Source organism: Perognathus longimembris, chromosome 28 (assembly GCF_023159225.1).
Source record: "Perognathus longimembris pacificus isolate PPM17 chromosome 28, ASM2315922v1, whole genome shotgun sequence".
Lineage (NCBI taxonomy): Eukaryota > Metazoa > Chordata > Mammalia > Rodentia > Heteromyidae > Perognathus > Perognathus longimembris.
Genome location: NC_063188.1, coordinates 101,401,875 through 101,427,043, shown reverse-complemented (window position 1 = coordinate 101,427,043; position 25,169 = coordinate 101,401,875). Strand labels below are relative to the sequence as shown.

The 25,169-nt window shown below is 38.5% G+C and overlaps 1 protein-coding gene and 1 long non-coding RNA gene across 5 annotated transcripts in view; one reads left to right on the top strand and one right to left on the bottom strand.

Moving 5' to 3' along the window:
- Positions 1-24,773, bottom strand: part of Rps6ka3 (ribosomal protein S6 kinase A3) — a 90,662-nt gene extending 65,889 nt beyond the window's left edge. The window contains exons 1-2 of one of the 4 annotated variants that reach the window (XM_048336855.1): positions 24,347-24,403; positions 325-418 (exon numbers count right to left, since the gene is read on the bottom strand). Coding sequence is in view for 2 of the 4 variants with exons in the window: in XM_048336854.1 (XP_048192811.1) it covers positions 24,347-24,415 (69 nt within the window). In the remaining 2 variants the exon portion in view is untranslated. Of the gene's footprint in view, positions 1-324; positions 419-24,346 lie in introns of all 4 variants that reach the window. The other 3 variants (XM_048336854.1, XM_048336857.1, XM_048336856.1) reach the window with 3 other exon arrangements.
- Positions 4,660-20,671, top strand: LOC125344237. The gene is made up of 3 exons (XR_007209448.1): positions 4,660-5,579; positions 5,788-5,888; positions 20,609-20,671. It is a non-coding gene; the product is annotated as an uncharacterized LOC125344237 (long non-coding RNA).
- Positions 24,774-25,169: the final 396 nt, after the last annotated feature.

Genomic DNA, 25,169 nt, shown 5'->3' with positions numbered 1-25,169 from the left:
ATGTTTTTTGAAGTGTACCTCTACGGGGAATTCTGCTTATGAAACAAGGTATGTTGAGGCAAGAATAAAGAAATGAAAACACAGTAGCCAAAATTAAGTCTGTATTGCAAATAGCAAGTATTAGAACAAACACTGCAGAAAACAGAATCCATGCCACAGAGGACAAACTTGAGTAAATGAAAAAAGGAAAGAAAAGATTTAAAACTATGGAAGACAGACATAGAAATAATCTATGAGTAACAGATGTTCCTAAAGAAAAAGAAACAGAGCAGTTTAATCAATCAAAAGCATAAGAAAACTTTCCAGTTCTGAAAAAAAAAATACCTGAGACTGCAGAGTGAGAAGGTTCAACAGAGATCATCAACACCAAGACATGTCCTGGCAAATGTTTTTAAATTTCAAGGATAAAGATATAATCCTACAAGCATACAAGCAGAAAAAAATAGGTTATTTCAAAGGAACTAAAATCAGATTGACCTCAGATTTCTCCTCTGTGACAACAAAATGCCAGAAGACAACGAAGTAGTGACCTATAGAGAGTCGAAAGGGAAAAGTTAAGATCTAAGAATTTTATATCTCATCCTATGTTTTCATGTACAAAAGTCACAGAAAATTATTCTTAGATCTGCAAGTCTTATAAAATGTCACCATCCTGGTAGTATCTTTTAAGAAATTGTTCAACCTAGACCATCAAAAGAATTAAAAAAAAAGAGGTCAAGAATATTGAAGTAGGAAAGAACTAGGGAAGTATACTGACACCAACTTAACATCTAGAAATAACTGAATAAAAGAATTAATCCCACTAAAAGAAAACTGGTAAATAATGAAGAATAATCGATACAAGTAAAAAACCAACTAAAAGAGCACTTCAGAAAGTTAAAGTTTGTAACTTCAGGCTAAATTAATGGAGGCTCAAAACAAAAGGTTGTAGGAGAAGGAAGATTCCAAATTCTCCATTTTTCTAGCAATGACTATTTTTAGTAATTGTCTAACAAATTTATAAATTTTTGAAAACCACACAGTAATCAAGAATAGATATTACAGTTCAAATCACTAAATAAGATAATAAATGGCAGATAATGGTATTTTATAAGGCATCACATTCAATCCTAAGAGCATGGCATAGCATAATTACTCCTCCTTTACAGTTGGGGAAAATGAACGCTCAGCAAAAATTAAAATTAATTTATGAATGATAGAAGCAGCATTCAAACCCAGGCCTTTCTAGCACCATAACTTTTTCTTCTATATTTCACAGCCTCCTCAAAAACAGTCTACATGGCAGAAGAAAATAATCCACAAAGAAAGAATACATAAAATGACAGAAATCATTACAAAAGTAATAATGCAAGAAATGTAAAGTTTAGTGGAGTGTACTGGGTCATACCTGCAATCCTAGTTACTTGGGAGGCAGATGTTTGAGGAACATGATTCAAGGCTACCTCAAGCAAAATGGTTAGTGAGACTCTATGTTAAAAAGCAAGCCAGGCAAGCCAGGCGTGCAGACCCTATGCCTGCAATCACAGCTTCACAGAAGGCAGAAGAGGATGACAGTCTGAAGCTGGCCTTGGGCAAAAGCATGAGACCTTATCTGTAAAATAACTTAAAAAAGTAAAAAGGGCTAGGGGGCATGGCTCAAGTGTTAGCAAGTAAAAGGCTCTGAGTTCAAACCCCAGTACTATAAACAAGAAGTTTAAAGTGTCTAATAGGATGGTTTTCTATGTATTTGATGCTATTAGAGAATTTTGTTATTTAGTGATGATAGTATGGTAGTTATGTGTTCTGAAATGTCTTTATATTTAAGAAATACAATGTATATAGGACTAGTTTAGAAATAATCCACTGGAGCTCGGGATGGAAACCATGTAGGATGAAGCAAGAATGAAATGACTGGTCATGAATTGATAATCCTTAAGGCTGGGTTATGGAAATATAGTGATTCACTATATTACTCTCACTAGTCTAGTATGTATTTGAAATCTTTCACAATCAAAACTTTAAAAGTTGGCTTATATTTTCTAAGAATTAAGTTTATAATTATAAAAAGTAATACAGAGATAGGCACTGATGTCTCACACCTATAATAATCCTAACTACTTAGGAGGCTGAGATCTGGAGGACTGCTGTTCAAAGCCAGCCCAAGAGGATAAACCTCATCAAGATTCCATTTCCAATTAACTGGCAAAAAGCTAGTATGGTAGAATGCCAGCCAACCAGCAGCAAGCAAGTTAAATGAGCTGGAGACACCAGAGGGCTCTCACTTCGAGAGATATACCATACTACGAGAGGTATACATAGGAAGACTGTGGGATGAAACCATTAAGACACCTTATCAGAGAAACAAACATTTCTACTTAGCTAAAAGGGATGGGGAATGGCTCAAGTGCATACTTTGGAAGCACAAGACACTGAGTTCAAATGTCAGCACTACCCTGAACACCGCCCCCCCAAAAAAAAAACAAATACAAAACAAGAAAATCAAAGGGGTAAACAAAGTATGGAACTCTATCCAGGAGCTGGTGGCTCACTCTTGGTATCCTAGTTACTCAGGAGGCGGAGATCCGAGGATCATATTTCGAACCTAGCCTGGGAAGGAAAGTCTATGAGACTCTTACCTCCAATTACTCACCAAAAATCCAAAAGTGGAGCTGTGGCTCAAGTGGTAGAGCATTAACATTGAGCAAAAAAGGCTCAGGGACAGCACCCATACCCTGAGCAGAAGCCACAGGTCTGGCATACACACACAAAGTATGAAAGTCATTTTGTACAATATTCACTTATTTTAAAAAAGCAAGTATTTTTACCATTAATGCCCCAAAATAAAATGTAAGGCAAAACTTTAATGTAATCAAAAGACTGCTTTATTTGGACTGAAGAAATAATTATTGAATATACACAGTAACAAAATTGCTATTATTTCCTCAGTTCTTATTCTTACCCCCTAGGTAAATTCTAAGTATTAATGATCAGTGATGCTTGTAACAATTTTTGATGTATTATCACCATTTTGCAAATAGGGGAAATTAAGCCATGATGGGTAAATCACTATTTTTAAGCAGTGCATTTCCAGTTCCAATGCCTGGCACAAAATAGGTACTCAATTAATATTTGCTGAATATATGAAAAAGTCTATCTTGCCTAAAGCTAATAAGTAGAGCCTACATTTAAACCCAAATCTAAATCTAAACCTTTGACTTTTTTGCCAGTACTGGGGCTTGAACTCAGGGCCTGTGTCCCTGGCTTTTTTTTTTTTTTTTGGCCAGTCCTAGGCCGTGAACTCAGGGCCTGAGCACTGTCCCTGGCTTCTTTTTTGCTCAAGGCTAGCACTCTGGCCACTTGAGCCACAGCACCACTTCTGGCCATTTTCTGTATATGTGGCGCTGAGGAATCAAACCCAGGGACTCATGTATACGAGGCAAGCACTCTTGCCACTAGGCCATATTCCCAGCCCCATCCCTGGTTTCTTTTTGCCCAAAGCTAGCTAGAACTCTATACCACTTGAGCCACAGCACCACTTCTGGCTTTTTCTATATTTGGTGGTCCTGATGAATCGAACTCAAGGCTTCATGTATACGAGGCAAGCACTCTACTACTAGGCCATATTCCCAGCCCTAAACCCTTGACTCTTAACCACACAAAAATTTTAAAGTGCAGATGTTTAAATTCTGTGTAACTCTATTTTTCATATCATGTACAATTAGCATGTTTTACTTTTTAAACATGAAACTCATGAAAAGTAGTAAATGTTTGTAAACAGTATCAAACATTTATCCACAAACTAAACAAACCTCAAACACAAAAGCAGATGCTTAGGACTATAACATGAAATAAATGGAAACAAAGTGGATGTGAAAGTTTCAGCACACCAGTATCAACTAACATAATGAACAAATAAGGGCAAATCACTTGAAATAATTTATATTAGGATAGGTAAACACCAAACTTAATGGAAAAATACTATGGGCTCTTTATAAAAACTGATTATGTATAGGCCATGAAGTATATTTAAATTCTTTTTAAACATTATTTTGTATTGTTTTTTATAAAGGTGATGTATTGAGGGGTTTTAGTGAAATAAGTCAGGTAATGAGGACATTTTTTTGTTGTTGTTGTTGGTTGTGGGGCTTGAACTCAGGGCCTGGATGCTGTCCCAGAGCTCTTTTGCTCAAGTCACAGCTCCACTTCCAGTTTTTGAGTGGTTAATTGGAGATAAGGATCTCACTGGAACTTTTCTGCCCCAGCTGGCTTTGAACCATGATCCTCAGATCTCAGCATGAGACACTGGTACCCAGCATGAGTACATTTCTTTTTGTCACCCTCTCCTTCGCTCTCTCCCAGTTTGTTCCTCCTGTCCCAACCCATATGTTGTATAGTTCATTTCCAACATAGTGTCTAGTGAGTACACTTTGTCCTTCCATATCTGTGTTCCTCTTGCCCTCCTCAAGGAGATGAACAAACAAGACAAAAAGAAAACCAAACCAACAAAGGAATAAAAACTCATTTCTATTTCCCAGAGTTCATTTTAGCTAAACTCTCAAAGGCAGAAATCAAACATGTTTTCTGATCATGATGAAAATTGAACAAGAAAACAAAGCACTCATAAGTGAATACTCTTCTAACTACTGACACAAAGAAATATGAATAATTGTAAAAGGTTGAAAGTTAATAATTTGTCCAATATACCAGAGCTGTTTTGTTTGCTAAAAAAACTGAGCCTAAGTTTAAATCTAAAGGCTCTACTATCTGTACCTTGCAAGAGACCATGTCATATCACTGTTAGAACTAATGTGCAGGCTCTGCTCATGACTCTATCCATAAAAAATTTTGTAATAAAAGCAGAGAAAACTAGAGTTCTTTAAATACACTGTGTTAGAAAACTATACATTTGTAAATACACTATTCTAAGAAGCTTAGGGTTCATTTTCCTAACACATCATTGATTGGATATAATATTCCAAATTATATCATCTCTTACAAATAGTTCTTCTAAATATATTCATTCTCAATAGGACAATAAAAAAACAAAGAAAACATAAAACCAATTGAACTATGCATATGATAAAAATTAAACATGCTTTGCCATTAAATTTTGACAAACTAGCATGACCTTGGAAGTGTCATTTTTTTTCTGGTACTTATAATTCAGGAGAATTCTACAGAGCGTTGGTCAGCATGAATTTGAAATTATATCACAATCTGTGGGCAAGTTCCTAAGCCTCTCTGAGCTGTGGTTTTTTTACCCATAAAATACATGGCTGAGAGCTCTCTCTGCTTGATTTTAAGGATTAAAGTTTTAGAGTAAGATTATTTAAGAATTTGTGTGGATTATGTACCTGAGAAAATTAGATTCTGTCATAAGGAAGTTTTTTATATTTTTAATTCTACCTCTTTCTCATTTATTTGCATTCAAAATAGTTTTATCTATAATAATCTATAAAGTAGTAATTCTCATGTAAAACAAAAAATGGCAAAGAATTTGTGCTACAAAGTTACTTAAAGAAAAATAAGAAGTATTTTTCTGTACAGATTAAATAATCAAATTCAATTTTATGATTTCTATAAGCCAATCTTACACTATTGTTTTTTGGGGTTTTTTTTTGCCAGTCCTGGGGCTTGGACTCAGGGCCTGAGCACTGTCCCTGGCTTCTTTTTGCTCAAGGCTAGCACTCTGCCAACTTGAGCTACAGCACCACTTCTGGCTTTTTCTATATATGTGCTGCTGAGGAATCGAACCTAGGGCTTCATGTATATGAGGCAAGCACTCTTGCCACTAGGCCATATTCCCAGCCCACACTATTCTTGTTATACTAGCAGAGACAACTTGTAAATTTCCAACTTCTTTTTTTGTTTTTGCCAGTCCTGGGGCTTGGACTCAGGGCCTGAGCATTGTCTCTGGCTTCTTTTTGCTCAGGGCTTTGTACATGCTAGGCAAGCACTATACCACTAAGCCACATTCCCAGCCCCCCTTCCAACTTCTTAAAAACTTAAATTTTCTGCCTCTTCAAACCCTATTCTGTGTATGTGGGTATATCTCTGTGCGTGTGCCAATCCTGAGCTTGAACTCAGGGCCTAGGCTCTGTTCCTGAGGTTTTTTTTGTTCAAGAAGAGTGCTCTACAACTTGAGCTACAAAGCTCCACTTCTAGCTTTTTTTAGTAGTTTATTTTTTGCCATGCCTGGGGCTTGAACTCAGGGCCTGAGCACTGTCCCTGGCTTCATTTTGCTCAAGGCTAGCCCTCTTCCACTTGAGCCACAGTGCCACTTCTGGCTTTTTCTATATATGTGGGACTGAGGAACTGAACCCAGGGCTACATGTATGCGAGGCAGCACTTTACCACTAAGCCATATTCCCAGCCCTAGTTTATTGAAGATACAAGTCTCAAGGTCTTTCTTGTCTGAGTTGGCTCTGAACCATGATCCCTAGATCTCAGCCTTCTGAGTAGCCAGGATCACCTCTTAATATAAAACAATAGTATTTCTCAAATCTGCCTGACTACATTCTTGTTAAAGATAGATAATTTGTGGGCTGGGAATATTGCCTATTGGTACAGTGTTTGCCTCATATACATGAAGCCCTGGGTTCGACTCCTCAGCACCACATATATAGAAAAAAACAGAAGTGGCGCTGTGGCTCAAGTAGTAGAGTGCTAGCCTTGAGCAAAAAGAATCCAGAGACAGTGCTCAGGCCTGGAGTTCATGCCTCAGGACAGGCAAAAAAATATATATATACATTACTTGGAGGCTGGAGTTGTAACTTAGTGGTAGAGCATTTGCCTGTGGCCTGTGAGGTGCTCCGTTCACTCTTTAGCACTGCAAAAAGATTAAACAAAGCAAAACAAAACAAAGTTAGCAGGTTTCCCTCAGGCCAAAACGGAACTAGAATTTCTAGAAGCTCCATAACATAGTATTTTACTTTGTAAATGGGCACCTTAGGTTACTCAGTGCTCAAACAAGCCTAGTAAATCAAAGTAGTGAAAATATCACAGGCCATCTTGATATATCAAGTTTCAAGACCTGGCTTTGCTCATTACTATAGGTGTAACTTTGGACAAGTGACGTTATTACAGTTCTATTATCCATAAGATTTGGAAACTAAATGTGCTGGAGGTTGTAGTAAATGCTCAGCTAAGCCAGATGTTAGATGTTATGCATCAACTTATCTTTCTGTTTATTTTGCCAGGGGAAATGACAAACATTAATATTTGAGGATATTTGAGTATTTCATTGCCCTAATGGGTCCTCTACCCCTTCTAGGGTAAAAATCTTGAGTTCTAGGTAACTTGGGTTGGCTATTTCAGAAGTCTCAGGAATAAACCTATTTATGGTTCCAGGGGCTCAATGAATGAGGATTGCCTGTTCAAAGCAGACAACCACTTCACTTCAATATATAAGAGTTTATTCTGCTGTGATTGTGGCAAAATCATTTGGGCCCCTTGTATAACAAGTGATGCTTAAACATCGACTAAATTGAACTTTAATATCTTACTAATAATTGTTAATAATCATTTAAAATTAAATTCACAGGGTTTTATAAACATCATTCAGCTAAAATATGCCTTTTTGAATGAATGAATTTACTAAGAAACAAACTGAAAATCACTCTAGGAGCAGGGCAAGCTAGTGCATGCCTGTAATCCCAGTTACTTGCAGATTAATTATGACTTCCAGGTCAGCCTGGGCAAAGTTAGAAGACCTTATCTCAAAAAGAAAATAACATGGGCTGTGAATGTGGGTTAGCAGTAGAGTGCTTGCCTAGCATGCACGAAGCCTTGGGTTCTATTCTTCAGCACCACATAAACAGAAAAAGCCAGAAGTGGCACTGCGGCTCAAGAGGTAGAGTGCTAGAAAGAGGCTCAGAGACAGTACCCAGGCCCCAAGTTCAAGCTCCAGGACTGGCAAAAAAATAGAAAAGAACTCAAGTGATAGAGCCCTTGCCTGGTAAGTGTGAAGCTCTGGTCCACTGCCAGCAAAGCCAAGACTTACTTAGTTCTGAAAAGATAACCCCAAATAAAAGTGGTTTCTAATTACAGTTCTATGATTAATTCTGCCTACATATTTATTAGGCCTAACACTAACAACATTTTACTAAAAAAACTGTTAGTAATAGCTGTTCACATAAGCAATAAGCCATTTACAGAAACCTAAGGAAAATTTAAGAATCCCAAGAATCTGAGAACTTTCAAGATACAAGGAAAAGTTATGCTCAATTCTTTAAAAGAAAAAAAACAAAACCCCTCAAATCCTAAATTACATTAAACCATAGATTTTTCTCAATTTCTTTTCAAATTATTCTTCAATGTAACTTAGTAAAGGCTATTTTATTGATTCTGGAATGTATTTTGTGGAGTATCATTTGCTGATTAACAGTTTTAGCAAACCTTTTTTAGTGGGTTTCCTCAGATTATCTGAGTAGATGATTATATCACCTATAAAGTTATCTTTTATTATTTTTGGAATACTAATTTTTTGACTAATTACATTAGCAAGGTCTTCTAGAATCCAAAGTAGAAGTGAAAATAGCAGCCATATTTAGTGAGTGCCTATAGGGACCCCATCAATCACGATGGTTTGAGATAACATTTTAATATTAAGGACACATTCTTTTTTTTGGAGGGGGGAGGAGGAAGATCCTGTGTTTATTGATCCATAAATTGGATTATTAACATGATACGTGCATATTAAACATGGTTGTTGAAAGCATTTTCTTTCTCTCTGGAATAAAAACGAAGTGAAAAGCTTACAGCATAAATCTCTTTCTTGTTCCATTTTTTTTTCTCCGCTCTTCTACACTTTAAGGACACATTCTTGACATGATAGAATTACAGAAATGAATAAATCTGTAGTTACCAGATGTTAGGAAGAGGAGAAAGTGAAGTCATAAAGGGGCAACATGAGGAATCCTGGTGCTGATAAAACAGTATTTTACTGTGATGGTAGATATTGAGACTTACAAATGTGATAAGAAAATTATGTAGAACATATATACACAAGCAAGTGCCTGTAAAACTAGTGAAATCTGAATAATTTCTGTGCTTCACATCAGTATCAGTTCTTGGTTTTTGATAGGAAGTTATATAAGATGTTATAATGGAGGCAAACTAAGTTAAAGGTATATGAGACTTCTCTTATTTTTGCAACTTCTTTTAACAGGTTGTTTCTAAATAAAATATAATAGAATGTATTAGGTAACATTAAATATCTATTTTTGTTTGAAAAACTACTGTTAAGATCTTTACATGGGCATATTTGCTACCTATTCTTTCTTGAAATATTTGTTTATCCCTTCTGTCCATTTTCTATTCTTTATCTTTGCTCCTGTTGAGTTTTGAGTCCTTTTGTTATAAATGCAATTCTTTTTTTTACTTTATTGCTTCATTTATTTTTTAATATTTACTTATTTATTGTCAAATGATGTACAGAGGGTTACAGTTTCATACGTAAGGCAGTGAGTACATTTCTTGTTCAATTTGTTACCTCCCTCATTTTTCTCCTCGCCTCCTCCCTCCCCATTTCCCTCTCTCCCCATGAATTGTACAGTTGGTTTACACCAAATGGCTTTGATAAATACAATTCAATACCAGACATAGTTTGGAAAATATATTCTATTTGTAACTGTCTTTTCATCCTCTTCAAAGAGCTTTATTCAGAGAGAAATGTTATGACTTTGATGAAGTCCAGTTTTGAGTGTATAGTTCGGTATATTCACATTATTGTGCAACTAATATTTCCAAACAATTGAGTTATCCACTAAATAGTAACTCAATTTTATAGGTTTGTTTTTGAGTCTAGCAGTAAGTAATTTTACCTTATCTTGTCTGCGTTTAATTTAACCACTAGAATCTGTAGGGTTTGTGGTGTGTGTGTGAGTGTGTGTGTGTTTAATCATGTGTGAAGATATTTCAGCCATTAAATTTGCGTCAGTCCATTTTCTTCTTTCTGGGACTTTGATGACAAGAAATTTTTGATAATGTCTCCTAAGGCCACTGCTTATATTGGGTAATTTCTATCACTTTATCTTCAATATTACAAATTCTTTCTAGTCATCTCCATTCTTCCACTGAGCTCAGGATAGTCATCTTATCTGTTAATTGTACTTTTCAGTTCTAAAATTTCCATTTAGTTCTTCTTTGTACCTTGTATTTAATTTTTGGCAGTTATGGTGTTTGAAATCAGGGCCATGTTTGCTAAGCAGGCATTCTACCACTTGAATCATGCCTCCAGCCTTTTTTGTTCTTTTTTTTGAATAGGATATTGCTTTTTGCCAGGGCTAGCATGAAGTGCTACTGATTCCCAAGTAGCTGTGATGATAGGGGAAATGGCACTACACCCACTTTAAAAAAATCAGTTAGATGGAGCCTTGAAAACATTTTTGACCTGGCTGTCCTTGAACCTTGATCTCCCTAATCGCAACCTCCTGAGTAGTTAGGATTAAAAACAAGCCATCATAACTGCCTCTTCATTTATTTTCTGAGACAAAAAATTCATTTAAGTATGTTTATGATGCTCACTAAAGCATTTTTTTTTTACAATTGTTGCTTTAAAATCCTGGTTAGATATTTCCAACATTTGAATCATCACAATATTAGTGTCTGTTGATGTATTTTCCTAATTTACTATGCTCATTTGTCATGTAACATCCAAGGCATTTAATGGTAAGGACCTAGAAGAACCAGGGTTTTTCATCTTGACAAACCTGAAGACTTTTCCAAGAGATTTTTTTTCCTGTCAGTCATGGGGCATGAACTGGGTAGCATCCCTGAGCTTTTGAGTTCAAGGCTGGCGACTACACCACTTGAGCCATAGCTCCATGTTTGGCTTTTTTTGGTGCTTAATTGGAGATAGTCTCACAAACTTTCCTACCTGGGCTGGCTTCAAACAGTGATCCTGAGATCTCAGCCTCCTGATTAGGTGGGATTACAGGTATAAGCCACCAGTGCACAGGTCCTCCCAAGTGACTTTTAAGTTGAAAACATTTATTTTCTGTTTTTCCACATTATGGTTTAAAATGAACTAAAGAAAACTATTATGTTATAGATTATAATTTTCCCCTAAACATTCAATTACATCTGTTTACATTATTCTTAATTTAGCTTACTTAATGCTATTCAGCTGTCTAGACAAGCTGGTACTTTTAGACAGGAAAAGATTTCTATTTAACTCATTATCATCTATTTCTGTATTATACCTATTCAGAAGGATGAAGAGAAAAAAATCATCTAAAACAAATTTATTAGTTCTTTTTGTTAATCCAAAGACAATTTTTTTTCTGTGATCTCTGGGTTTAAAGTCAGGGCCTGGTTTGCTATCCCTGAGCATTTTTGCTCAAGACTAGTACTCTACCACTTGAGCCACAGCTGCATTTCCAGCTTTTTGATGGTTAATAGTCTCAGTCTTTCCTTCCTGGGCCTTGCTTTGGCTTGAACCATGACCCTCAGAGCTCAGCCTCCTGAGTAGCTATGATTATAGGTTTGAGCCAGCAGTGCCTGGCAACAAATTTATTATTATTATTGCTGTTATTGTTGGTTGTAGGGCTTTTCAGAGTCTGGGAGCCTCTTTGTGCACAAGGCTAGCATTCTACAACTTGAGCCACAATGCCACTTCCCGTTTCTGAGTGGTTTATTGAAGATAAGACTCTCATGGAGACTTTTCTTCCCGGGCTTCTTTGAACTGCAATCCTTAGATCTCAGCCTCCTGAGTAGCTAGGATTACAGGCAAGAGCCACCAGTGCCTGGCAAATTTATTTTATTTTTGTCAATCATGGGTCTTGAATTCAGGGCTTGGGAGCTGTCCCTGAGATTTTTCACTCAAGGCTAGTGATCTATCGTTTTAAGCCACAACATCAGTAACAAATCTTATTTTTAATTTTCCAATGGTATACCTCTCTTTAAGCAACCCTCCTATTGATATCAATATTGATTGTAAGTTATTCCTCTTGAGTTCTACAAACAGCAAATAAGAACTTTAAGGAAAGGAGACAATAGAATTCTATTTACACATTTTACTTTTTCAAACGAAATGCATATATATTATATTTCCCTTTAAGATAAATTTTTGAGGATAATTCATTTACATGTTGATTTACATTTAATTTCAGAAATTTTTGTATTTTTACTTTCAATGAATTCCTGCACTTTTGCTTTAAATAAGAAACTAAAGAGGAAACTAAGTCACTGTAACTTTCTATAAGTAAATTTTAACTCTATGGAATGTTCCTCTAGGAAGCCTCTGTGGCTCAAATAAGGGGTACTCAGGTAAAGAGGTATCTGAAGGTACTTTCATAGAACTTAGGGCTCTAAGAACCTGGATATAAAACCACTATTCTAGAAAAAGTCTTGTTTTTATTACTTCTGAAAACAAAAGTCTTTAAAAATACACATTAAAATCAAGTTTTCTGAGAATATACATATACTATAAATAAGTAGCTGCTAATATTAGTATCAGAGAAAAATTTCATTTAAGTTCCCAAATCAGTTACAAAATAAGCATAAGATTTATGTCTTGTGGGACAATAAGCATATGAAAAGATCCTGAATACCATTAGTCATTAGTAAAACACAAATGAAATCAATGAGCTATCGCTTCAGACCTGCTATGATGGTTACAGATAAAAATAAAGACAGTAACACATGTTGGAGAGGATGTGGAAAACTGGAACTCTCATATACTGCTAATAGGAATGTAAAATAGGACAGTTGAGCTTGAAAAGTTTGGCAGTTCCTCAAAATATTAAATATAGTCTTGAACACATAACTCAGCAGTTTCTTTCCTGATATATTAACAAGAGAATTGGAAACATATGTACCCTGAAAAGCTTGTACTCAAATGTTCAAAATAGTATTATATAAGTGGTTATTATAGAAGCCAAAGTAGAAATAAGTCATCAAATTTTACCAACTGATGACTGGATAAACAAAATGTGGCATGTCCATACAATGGAATATCAACCACAAACACAGTGAAGCACTGATACATGTTATAATATGGATAGACCTTGAAAATATCATGGCAAGAGACACCAGATACAAAGGATACATATTGTAGGATTCCATTAATATGAAATGTTCACAATAGGCAAGTCTAGAGGTAGAAAGTAGATTAATGGTTGCCAGGGATTGGGGGAAGGGACATAAGGGGAATGTCTCCTAATGACTAGACATTTCTTCATGAGATAATAGGCATGGTGAAAGTTGCACAATTTTGTAAATATATTAAGAACCAACAAATAGTATGATTTACAGAGGTGAAGCTTATGGTATACAAATTATATGTAAAATACTCTGGTTTCTCTTCAGATCGTATAAATCTTTCGCCTTTTACAAATTATGTCAATTAAAAGCCAGAGCTTTTTGATCTAATAATTTCAAAAAGTCTAAAGAAAAAAATCCAATGATTGTATAATTTTAATTATTCTTCTTATACAACAGCTATTCAGAAGGCTGAGATTGGAGGAGCAAGGTTCAAAGCCAGCTCAGGCAGGAAAGTGCGTGAGACTCTTTTCTCCAAATAACCAGCAGAGAACCAGGAGGGGCACTGTGGCTCAAAGTGGTAGAGGGCTAGCCTTGAGTAAAATAGCTCAGGGATAGTGACCAGGTCCTGAGTTCAAGTTCCACAACTGAGAAAAATAAAATTAGCATTTTTGTGTATGAGCCATACCCTGTTTTCTGGCAATTTGAAGGACTATATCAAGTAATTTTTCAGAAGAAAGGTAATAGGTAAGTAATAATGTACTAAAGTGCAAATAACAGCAAATTGATTCAAGCATATACCTAGGAGATTCTGCAAAGAGAAACGTTAAGCAGTGTCTATGTAGCCCTTCTCTCTTTCTATCTCTTGTGCAGATCTTGGAGCTTGTACTCAGGGCCTGGGCACTCTCTCTAAGCTTTTTATGCTCAAAGCTAGTTAGTCCTCTACCACTTGAGCCACAGCTCCACTTCTAATTTTTTGGTAGCTTATTGGAGATGAAAAACTCACATACTTTCCTGTCTCAGTGAGCTGGCTTTGAACGGTGATCCCCAGATTGTAGCCTCTTAGTAGCTAGGATTACAGGTGTGAGTCATGGTGTCAGGCAGGCCTTTCTCTCTCTTTCTCTTCAAATATAAAGGCATTATGTCTCATACGTAAGACAGTTGTCTTTTAGAAATATCAAAGCATTTCCCCATAAAATGTCAAATGCTCTTTCTTAGGCCAGCTTATAAAAGCCCACTTAGCCCCGACTATTTGGAAAGTATATCAATTTTACTAAATTTTCTAGCTTCATTAACTACTTAAACGTTTCTAGCTCATGTCGGGATCATGGTTTCTTCATAGGCCCACTCGGTAAGAGGAAGGTTTCACACTACATACAAATATGTAAATACCTATCATTTTGGTCATTATCTTTTTCTTCTGATCTCTGACTGGAATTGCTGAGATCACAGGCATGTGCTACTACACCTAGTCCTAACTAACTGCAGCAGATTTTGACAGCTAAATCTCATAAATGCTTCAGCATTATCAACTTGAATGAGGCATTCCACTATAAAACTAGTACAGTAGAAAGAGCAGAATGGTGATGCGTAGGGTACCACTTAAGAAAAAGTAGCTTATGGGTTAAGAATGTGGCATAACAGTACAGTGTGCGTGAAGCCCTGGGTTCAATTCCTCAGCACCACATAAACGGAAAAGCCGGAAGTGGTGCTGTGGCTCACGTGGTAGAGTGCTAGCCTTGAGCAAAAAGAAACCAGGGACAGTGCTCAGGCCATGAGTCCAAGCTTCAGGACTGGCAATAAAAAGAAAAAAGAAAAAGTTTATTCATTTCAAAACATAAACTGAAAAGGCATATACAGCAAAAAGGCTTCAAATTATACAAATCCTATAATCTAGGAGTGTACTACTTAATGTATTAGTGGACATACACTGGTGGTTATTAATTTTAAGTCAAATTAAAATTCAGGACTGGAGACTTGGTTGAGTGGTAGAGCACTTGGATAGCAAGCTTGAGGTCCAGAATTCCACCTCCAATGTAAAAAGGCAAAAAAAAAATCAGGGCTGGGAATATGGCCTAGTGGGTAGAGTACTTGCCTCACAGACATGAAGCCCTGGGTTCGATTCCTCTGCACCACATAAACAGGAAAAGCTGGAAGTGGTGCTGTGGCTCAAGAGGTAGAATGCTAGCCTTGAGCAAAAAGAAGCCAAGGACAGTGCTCAGGCCCTGAGTCCAAGTCCCAGGACTGGCAAAAAAAATCAGGCCAGTTCTAGTGAGTCAGGCCTGTGGTCTTAGCTACTCAGCAAGCTTTGATCAGAAGATGGCAGTTCAAGGTCAGCCTGGGCAGAAAATTATCAAGACTTCAACTCCAATTAACCAGCAAGAAGCCAGGCTGGAGGTATAATTTGAGTGGTAGCATTATACAAGTGAGATGCAGTTCAATCTATCAATGTCAAAATGATCTTTTACTTCAACCTATCGTTTGTCATCTGCTCCTAACACATATTAAATGACTGAACTAAGTTTCCTATGACAAGCTGTTAGACTAAAGCATTAGAGTTAGGCTCACAGAAAGCTAGATGGCCAGGTCAGATTTAAAGATAAATTAATCATCATATGTAAGATGATATAAAACTGTATATACTGGAAAAAATAACTAGTTTTTTTAAGGTGTATAACAGACTATGGATATGTTAAGATGAGAAAATTCTACTTAGTATGACTATGAGTCTATATCATGGAAGGATCACACACACAAAAAAAGTGCTACTGGATTTACATTCAAGTGTAGTATTTCTAATATTTAGGAAACTAACACTATTTCATGAAAACAACAAAAATGGACTCGATATGAAAACCTGTCTGCAGGTGGAGCAGTAACAAGCTACCTTTCCATCCCACTTGTTTTTTTTTCTTTTTTGGTGGGTTTGAACTCAGGGCCTTCTGCTTGTTAGGGAAGTCTCTTGTATATGAGGCAAGCACTCTTGCTACTAGGCAATTAGGGAGATCTCTTATCACTTGAGTTACACCCTTGTCCCAAGCTCCCAGTTCTTCAGTTCACATACATCGTACTTTCTAGCTCATGTGCAAGAGAAGGTAAATATGCACAGTAGGTAATGCCAATAATCAAGCCATTCTTTTAGGGTATTTCAAAACACAAATCAGCTGGGCATCAGTGGCTCATGCCTATAATCTGGAGTCTGGAATCTGAGGATTTAGGTTTGAAGTCTAGCTGGGCAGAGAAATTCAAAAGAATCATATCTCCAAATAATCAGCAAAAAAAAAAAAAAGCCAGAAGTGAAGGCAAGGCTCAAACAGTTGAGTGCCAGTTGTGAGTGAAAGCCAAACAAGAGTACGAGATCCTGAATTCAAGCTCTAGTACTAGCAAAAACAACCCCCCCCAAAAACCCCATAAACCAGTTTATTAGGTTGTTACATGCTCAGCAAATATCCTTGACTCCATAGGTTAAGTACCTGATGGGCAGAATATAGCAAAAGGGTGAGGATGCTATATTATTTGATGGGTTTTGTTTTTCCAAAAGGAGATGTAGCCAAAAAACAGTCCCAAGTTAAAAGTGGCTGCACTGAAATACTATTAAACCCTGGTTATCTATTCTCTAGTAACTGCACATCAGAGGAAATTAATTTAAGAAAGTACAGTGGTGGAGGCAGGCAGATGGATGGAATACAGTGGTGTATAAAAAGAGAAAATTTTAAACTATGAATATTGGGCTTCAATTATAGAGCAAGTTTGCCATCACTAGTGCTTGAGCTCTCATTCAGCTTCTTCTGCTCATAGATGGTGCTCTACCACTTGAGCCATACTTCTAGTCTGGCATTTTTCTGGTTAACTGATATCTCTTAGTGCACACTTGGACTGCAATTAGCATCCTTTAAGCTTTCCATTGTAGCTAGGATAGATATGTGCCACGCCATCCAGTTCTCAAATATGAGCAGGTCTTGTGAACTTTTCTGCCTGGGCTGGCATTGAACACCATCCTCACAATTTCAGCCTCCCAAGTAGCTAGGATTGCAAGTGTGAACCACCAACTCTTGGCTATTGTATAATTTAACCCATGAAGATTTCAATCATATATGAAATAAAAATGCTTGACAAAACAAAAACATTTGATATAGTCAATTAAATATAATGGCTCATTTCCAGGTAATACTGGATCAATGTCTCCATAGACTTCTGTGTTTGAAAAATGCCATGTAGTACTTAAAATTTCTTAAGTACCTACACTTTGTAACAGACAAAAATCCAAAGGAATGGATTTCTAGACAGGAAAACCCAGTTATTCATGGCATATTCAAACAACCAAAATAAGTGTATAGCAACAGGGAGTTGCTCTATATTAGCTCATTTCCCTAAAGTGAAAGAAACAGATCTGATTAATATATGAAAAGTACATACCTTGTTTGGGGGTATGTACTAGAAAGAAAATGAATATTCTACTTAATGATGTTGTATATTGGCTTTAATTTTTTCTTCAGGGACACATTACCTTCAAGAAGTTGGCGTACAGGGGCTGGGGATATAGCCTAGCGGCAAGAGTGCCTGCCTCAGATACACGAGGCCCTAGGTTCGATTCCCCAGCACCACATATACAGAAAACGGCCAGAAGCGGCGCTGTGGCTCAAGTGGCAGAGTGCTAGCCTTGAGCGGGAAGAAGCCAGGGACAGTGCTCAGGCCCTGAGTCCAAGGCCCAGGACTGGCAAAAAAAAAAAAAAAAGAAGTTGGCGTACAGAATCTAACATATTTCACTGATCATAAGACATCATAATATGTAAGATATATTATTACTTTACATGTCACTAAGGAGAAAAGCCAGTCCTATTTAAACTACATTCCATGGATTGTGATATGTCTTCCAATCATGCAATGTTAAAATGTGAGCATATTGTTCTTCTTCCTTATTCTTCACAATATTCTTATCCGTTTCTCTCCTTTAAAGACAACATTGGAAAAGGAATATACATACATATACATACATATGTATATATGTATAACAATACTTAAAGAGATTTCTATTCACCTTACCCTTACAAATATTTTCAGATATTACAATGACTGATTAAACAGCTCAACCAAAGAAATAGTTTCCAACTACTCTGCTTGATTCTAGAAAAAATCCCAGAGGTAAAACTTTCTCAGACAGTTCTTCCAGAGACAAGATTTGTTGTAAGATTATTTATTAAACATGTAAGCCATGTATTGTACAAGTGTTTTACATATACTATTATCTCATTTAATTCTCACAACTCTATAAAGCAGAGCCTTATTTTGTAGTTTTGAACATAGAGATATTAAATAATTTCATGAAGTTATCAAGTTACCCTGCTAGACTCAAACAGGTCTTTATGGCTCTAAAGCTTATGGTTCTTTCACATTTTAACATTTATCCAAATTATTCCAGTTTCTTTTAAAAATTTAAGGAGATAAGCAAAACTGAAAACACTTAAAGTAACTAGTGTATTCACTTAAAATAGGCCAAATGCAATGAATAATCATAAGTAATGAGGGTATTTTTTTCTGAATTTGATTTCTAAACTATATGCAGTATATTTTTGTTTGTTTTGTCAAATAGTGGCCTATTTTACTTAATAAGTAGGATTTATGGGTTTTTTTCCCTTCCATCTATACTTTTTGGTATTAAATTGATAAATCAAATATCTGAGGTGATATTTATTCCAGATAAATGATAGACATTTCATTAACTCTAAAAGAACACATTGACAGATGAGAAGGGAAGTACATTTAATGCTTAGTAGTAAAATGTACTCATGTGAACTGAAGGAATGAGATGTGTTTGTTATCAATACTTTAAAATCTGTTATCCACTAAAATACATAAAGAACCAAATACTAGTACATTTATGCATTACTTAGGTAGACTAACAAGATGTCCCTGAAGTTCATTATAATCAGAACCATTTAAAGGCCCCAAACGTCCCATCTGTATTGGGGGAACTAGGCTACTCTGACCTCACCCATCATTTGCAGCGTGACAGATCACATGTCCCTGAGCATGGAAGTTTAGAACAAATCGTATTAATTATAACAACCATATGGATTTTTTTTTTTTTGGCCAGTCCTAGGCCGTGAACTCAGGGCCTGAGCACTGTCCCTGGCTTCTTTTTTGCTCAAGGCTAGCACTCTGCCACTTGAGCCACAGTGCCACTTCTGGCCATTTTCTGTATATGTGGTGCTGAGGAATTGAACCCAGGGCCTCAGGTATAGGAGGCAAGCACTCTTGCCACTAGGCCATATTCCCAGCCCCAACCATATGGATTTTTTTTTTTTTTGGCCAGTCCTGGGCCTTGGACTCAGGGCCTGAGCACTGTCCCTGGCTTCTTTTTGCTCAAGGCTAGTACTCTGCCACTTGAGCCACAGCGCCACTTCTGGCCGTTTTCTGTATATGTGGTGCTGGGGAATCGAACCCAGGGCCTCATGTATCCGAGGCAGGCACTCTTGCCACTAGGTCATATCCCCTGCCCCCATATGGATTTTTTAGTAGATAATAACATTTAAGACATCTTAACAATTCTGAAATTTGAACTTTTGGATAACTTATTTGTTAATTTTAATTTTTTTTGTAATTTACTAAATGTTATGTTCTTGGTCAAGAGTGTACAACTTAATTATGCTACCCTTCTTATGTAAAAATAAGATACATTCTAAAGAAAAAGTAAAGTCTGCTTATACTTTTTTTTTTGGTGTTTGTCCTTGTTTGAACTCAGGCTAGGATGCTCACTCACCTTTTTTTCTTAAAGCTAGCACTCAGCCACTTTAGCCACAGCTCCAATTTGGGATTTATGCTGGTTATTTGGAGATAAGAGTTTCACATATTTTCCTACCAGGGATGGCTTTGAATCATGATCTTCAGATTTCAGCCTCTGAGTAGTTAGGATTAGAGACATGAGCCACCAATGCCTAGCTTATACTTGTTTTTGTTTTATGCCAGTCCTAGGGCTTGAACTCAGGACCTGGGCACTGTCCCTGAGCTTCTTTGCTCAAGGCTAGCACTCTACCACTGGAGCCACAGTGCCACTTCCAGCTTTTTTCTGTTTACGTGGTGCTGAGGACACGGGGCTGTATGCATGCTAGGCAAGCACTCTACCACTAAGTCACATTTCCAGCCCTACTTGTCTAATTAGATAAAATTTTATCTCTTTTTCTTAGAACCTAAATGCACACAAGAAGTTTCACATTTTGGAACTACACCATTAGTTCAAAATCAAAGTGCTAAAATAAAATATTTTCTTAGATTTTTGAAAAGCTACCATCCCACATCACAATCACTGAAAATAATGAAGTGTTCAGTAATGTGTCATAGTTGTTAATTGACAGTTGACGTGTAACAATACCTGTCCTCTCCTCAGATCTTCAGTTGTGGGAAAGAAAAAAAACCTGAAAAGTGGTAAAAAAAATGAAACAGGAAAGGAAAAGAAACTTAATGAAACATTTTTCAAAATCCATAATCATAGTTTAAAAACATTCTCCTATAGACAAAATGTGAAAAAAAAACTATGTAACACTGATGTAGAATAGAATTTCTGTACGACATTCTATATCATACTATGCTAAAAGTACCATACAATCTTTTTTTTTGCCAGTCCTGGGGCTGGAACTCAGGGCCTGAGCACTGTCCCTGGCTTCTTTTTGCTCAAGGCTAGCACTCTACCACTTGAGACACAGCGCCACTTCCTGCTTTTTCTGTTCATGTGGTGCTGGGGAATGGAGGGAACCCATAGCTTCATGCATGCTAGGCAAGCACTCTGCTGCTAAGCCACATTCCCAGCCCCTACACAATCTTCTGAAGTTAAATGATTACACATTCACCAAATATGGTCTCTAATACAAAGCTATCATTTTTATGATTGAGTATTTACCTCATATTTTGAATGGTTTTTAGGTAGCTGTTTTTTAAAGGATGTAAAGATGGGTGTTTTTTATCCAAGACATTGTACAAAACACACTGTTTAGATTATATACAACACATTGTATTGAGACTATTTTTATAAGACACAAACAAAAATAACCTCCTTAATTTTATTATTTTTGAGGAATGTTTATATTTAGATCTACTCTCATTTACACCTATTCCACTGCAACCGAAACAAATACTGTTCTCAGACCAAATTATGATCTAGTAAATGTTCCTGACAGAAGTGGGAAGGAATTTGTAGAACAGAAGAGCCACAATTGCTTGATACCTATCACCCAAGCAGTCATATATTCAGAAAGGAAGTAACATCATTAAATAATTCACTAAAGAACTCTGAATTCACCTAGGCCATTTAGGAAGTGATTTTGTGTGTTGTTTTTTTTTTAATCTTGCTCCAACCCTCACTTTGCTTACATAGTACTTCCTTTATTATCTTAAATTTGGGTCTTTAAACACTTGGCCTAGTTCTAGCCTATCATATTCTGACCTATGTTTGAGTTCAACCACAAGGGTTTTTTTGTTTTGAACACTATGAGACTTGTGTGAGGTCTTAAAGCAGGAAGGCTGGTGTAAAGGAATGAAGAAAAGTGCTTGTGTTGTTAGTGAGGCACTTAAAAATTGTTAATATTTCAATGTTTGATTAAAATGATAAGAACAGGAGTAAGATTTATAATCAACCTATTCCTAATCCTATGATTCATTCAGCAGACATTTATTGAGTCCATAACATGCACTGTATTAAATGCTGAGGATACAGAGAGAAAGAAAAGTCTCTGCTTTAAAAAGTTTACAGCACACTAAGGATGAAACCCTAAATGTAAATTACTATGTAGACAATCTTGAAATCTTTTAGCCTGGAGAGAAAAAGTCTGACATATTTGCTCAAGTAAATAACTATTATAAAATGATGTTACCCAGATAAAATACAATTGTTCTCTGATATGAATCTTCTGAGGAAGACAGGTATAATAATGTTATCAATACTAGATCTGAATGAAGACTCTCCCAATCCTTCCTTCATTGGTTTCAATATTTCCAAATTATATCAGAAATAACGAGAAACAGGTGAATAACCAAGTTGAACAAAACATCTACAGGCAATTTCTGGAAGTTTAGTTTTAATAAATCTAGGCAATGGCTGGCTCTGTTTGACAGACCTTATGGCAGAATTGCAAGAAAATTATTTGAAAATGGCAAATTGTGAAATTCTACTTGCCAGGTCTCAGAAAACATGACAGCAACTGAAATAACAAGGCTTTAGCAAAGACATCTCTTATAATACTATGTTTCTGAAAAAAATACATGACCTCTAAATACTGGCATATTTATACCCTGAATATTTCCATAAAATATTTGAAGCAGCTATCCTAAAGCACATGAACAGTATTCCACTTGGCTTTGAATTATGGTTCTCCCATTTACTGCTTGTTAATTTTTGTGCCTAGGTTTCCTAATCTGTAAAAATGAAAACCATAATCCTCCCTGCTGGGTCACAGGAAGGATAAAATGAAATACCGTGTGTAACACAGTACCTAGTAGATGCCAAATAAATATTCTTTTTGCACCTTCCTTTGTCCAAATGAATGCTATGCAAAAGAGGGATAAGATGGGATTTTAAATGACTTCCCCTACATCTTAATCCATGACAAACTGAACTGGAAAACTAATTTTGAGTTGCAATTGTTAATATCTGTATCTAAAAATCAGGCTCAAAACAAATTCAATTTCTTTTACAGGTGAACCCTTTGAGAACATTTTATTATCTTTTAAGCTGTATTTAATGCATTTTTTTTCTGAAGGCAAAATAAAGAAGAGGCCAAAGATTTTTAGTACCAGATAGCTAACAAAACGAAATTCTGCCAGTCTTAAAAAACAACAACAACAACCCAAAAAAACAAAAAACAACTTTTCCCCCCAGGTAACACACATGAATATCTTTCTTATTGAAGAGCAGCATTTTGTTTCAGGTTTTAAAAGCATTATCCAAGTACCAAAATATGAAGCACCACTCTTAAGCACTATTACAACTCTGCTTGCTATAAGGAGAACAAGTAAATATTTTTATCCAGCAGTGGAGGCGACTGTGGGGGGGGGGGGGAAGAGATTGAAAAGCGATTTAAACTCTTTTCCCTCCCCCTTCCATCATCCTTGAGAATGCAAGTGTCTCGCATCTCAAAGCAAACTTAGCTTCAGTTTTACTGACGTAACCAGTAACCCTATCCACCTCTCACACTGCGGAGGCTGGCCGGGCAGAGGCTGCCGCCAAGTACACCACTCATCAGAGCCTGCCCCATTCCACCCCCGCGTTTCACTCATGCTTTCCAGAAATGGGGTCACTCACTCTCTAACTATTACACACAGGTAGCCTATCATCCTGTAATTCCCCCAAAGTCGGCTGCGAGGAAAGAAGGCAGCAAAAAGTCAAGAAGGAAGAATCACAGACGCACCACCATCAGGAATTGATTTTCCACTCTGGAGAGGAGATGACCTGGAATGGGGTCTCGTCTGGATTATTTTCACAGACCCTGAGTTGGTTCTGGTACAGAAGACGACTGAGAGTAGCTCAGTACTGTGATGTGTCCGAGGGAAATTGTTTTGCCCCGTTTGGGTGTATCATTTGATACTCGGGTGGGTGTCTTAGGGACGATCGCCGTATCCCGGGCAAGGAGAACCAGAAAGCCCTTTACCGCGGTCGCTGATCTCCTTGAAACATCACCCACTCACCTCCACGGACAGGAAACTCAAGTTAAAGTCGCAGGGACAGGGGTCCTCGGGCTCAGCAACCTCAGCAACCAGGGGGCAGGGGATGGAGGACCTTAGGCTTCTACTTTTTTTTTCCTTTGCAGCAGCAGAAATCGCTGCGGCAGATGCGGAGGGTTTCGAAACCCTCGGCAGTCCCGCACCCCTTATTTCAAACCCCTCACTGGTGGCCACCCCGACCCCCACGCGCCCGTCTCCTGAAGCAACCCCCCCCCCCACTCCCGTGGCTAGATCGGAATTTCTGTTCTCGAATGAAGCCAACCCATACTCCTCTCTCATCCCTCCAAGTCGCCAAGGTCCGGGGAAGCCACCGATCCCACAGGGCCAAACTTCCCCCAAGTCCCCGCCAGCCCCCACTCCGCCTCCTGCTCCCCCCACGCAAAGTTGATTTAAATCGGCTTCTCGCAAAGCCTCCGCGCCCACTCCAAACCCCACGCGCCACCACACCGGCAGACCCCAAAGCCAGGGAACGAGGTGAGGGTGCGGGTGGGAGGAATAGACAGACGGGCAAAGAGATGAACCCCAACAGCCCCAACCAGTTATCTTGTACCGGGGAAACGGAGAAGGGGAGGGGGGGGGAAGACATGGGACCGAATGGCCAGCTCCGGGAGAGCGAGCCGGTAAGGGACTCGAAGAGGGGGCGCGCCGGCCCTAGGCGCCCCGCTGTACTCACCTCAGCGCTGTCGGACGGGCTCTCCACAGCCATCTTCTGCCACGGGTCCGCCAGCTGCGCCAGCGGCATCTTCCCCCCCGGCCCGCCGCCTTCACAGCCTCCTCCCTCCCCGCCCGCCCCGCGGCCGGCCCCGCTCTGTCGCCGCCCGAGCCCCACGGCAGCGGCGGCGACAGCGGCAGAAGCACTAGAACAGCAGCAGTGGAGCAGCGGTGGCTCCAGAGAGAGCTCAACGCCGTCACTGACCGACCGAAAGCAAAGCGCCTGGCCAGAGACGCCCGCGCACCGAGCTCAGAGCCTTGTGCCGCCGCTGGGAACCCAGGCTCGCCCCTTTCTTCCTCTCCTCCTTCCGCCGCCGGGACTACAGCTCCGCCCCCTACCCCGCGCCGGTTCCCGCGCCCGCTCCCAGCAGATCAGCGACCGCCGCGCGCTCCCCTACTTCCGCTCACAACATGGCGCCTAAGCGATACCTGTCTCTCAGAGCGAGGCTGGGCCGCCGCCGCCACCGCCGCGCGCACCCAGGGGGCAGGGCTAGCGGAAGCCACGCCCCGGAGCGGGGTTCTCAACTCCTCCCCCTCTCCCACCCCACCCCTCCCTTATTGCCCCAGCCTCAGCTTCTGGGCCGCGCCTACTTTCAGGAAGGGCGAGCCCAAGAGATCTGGGGGCGTCGGCAGGAGACGAAGGAAAGAAATGGGAAACGCAGGAAGGGCAAAAAGCTGAGCGCCTTGAATTGCCATGAGGCTAGGCAGATAGGAGGCTCCGTGGGATGGAGAGAAAGTGGATCCTGCCCAGCTGGGGAAGATAGGCTAGGCGCCGGGTGTGTGTG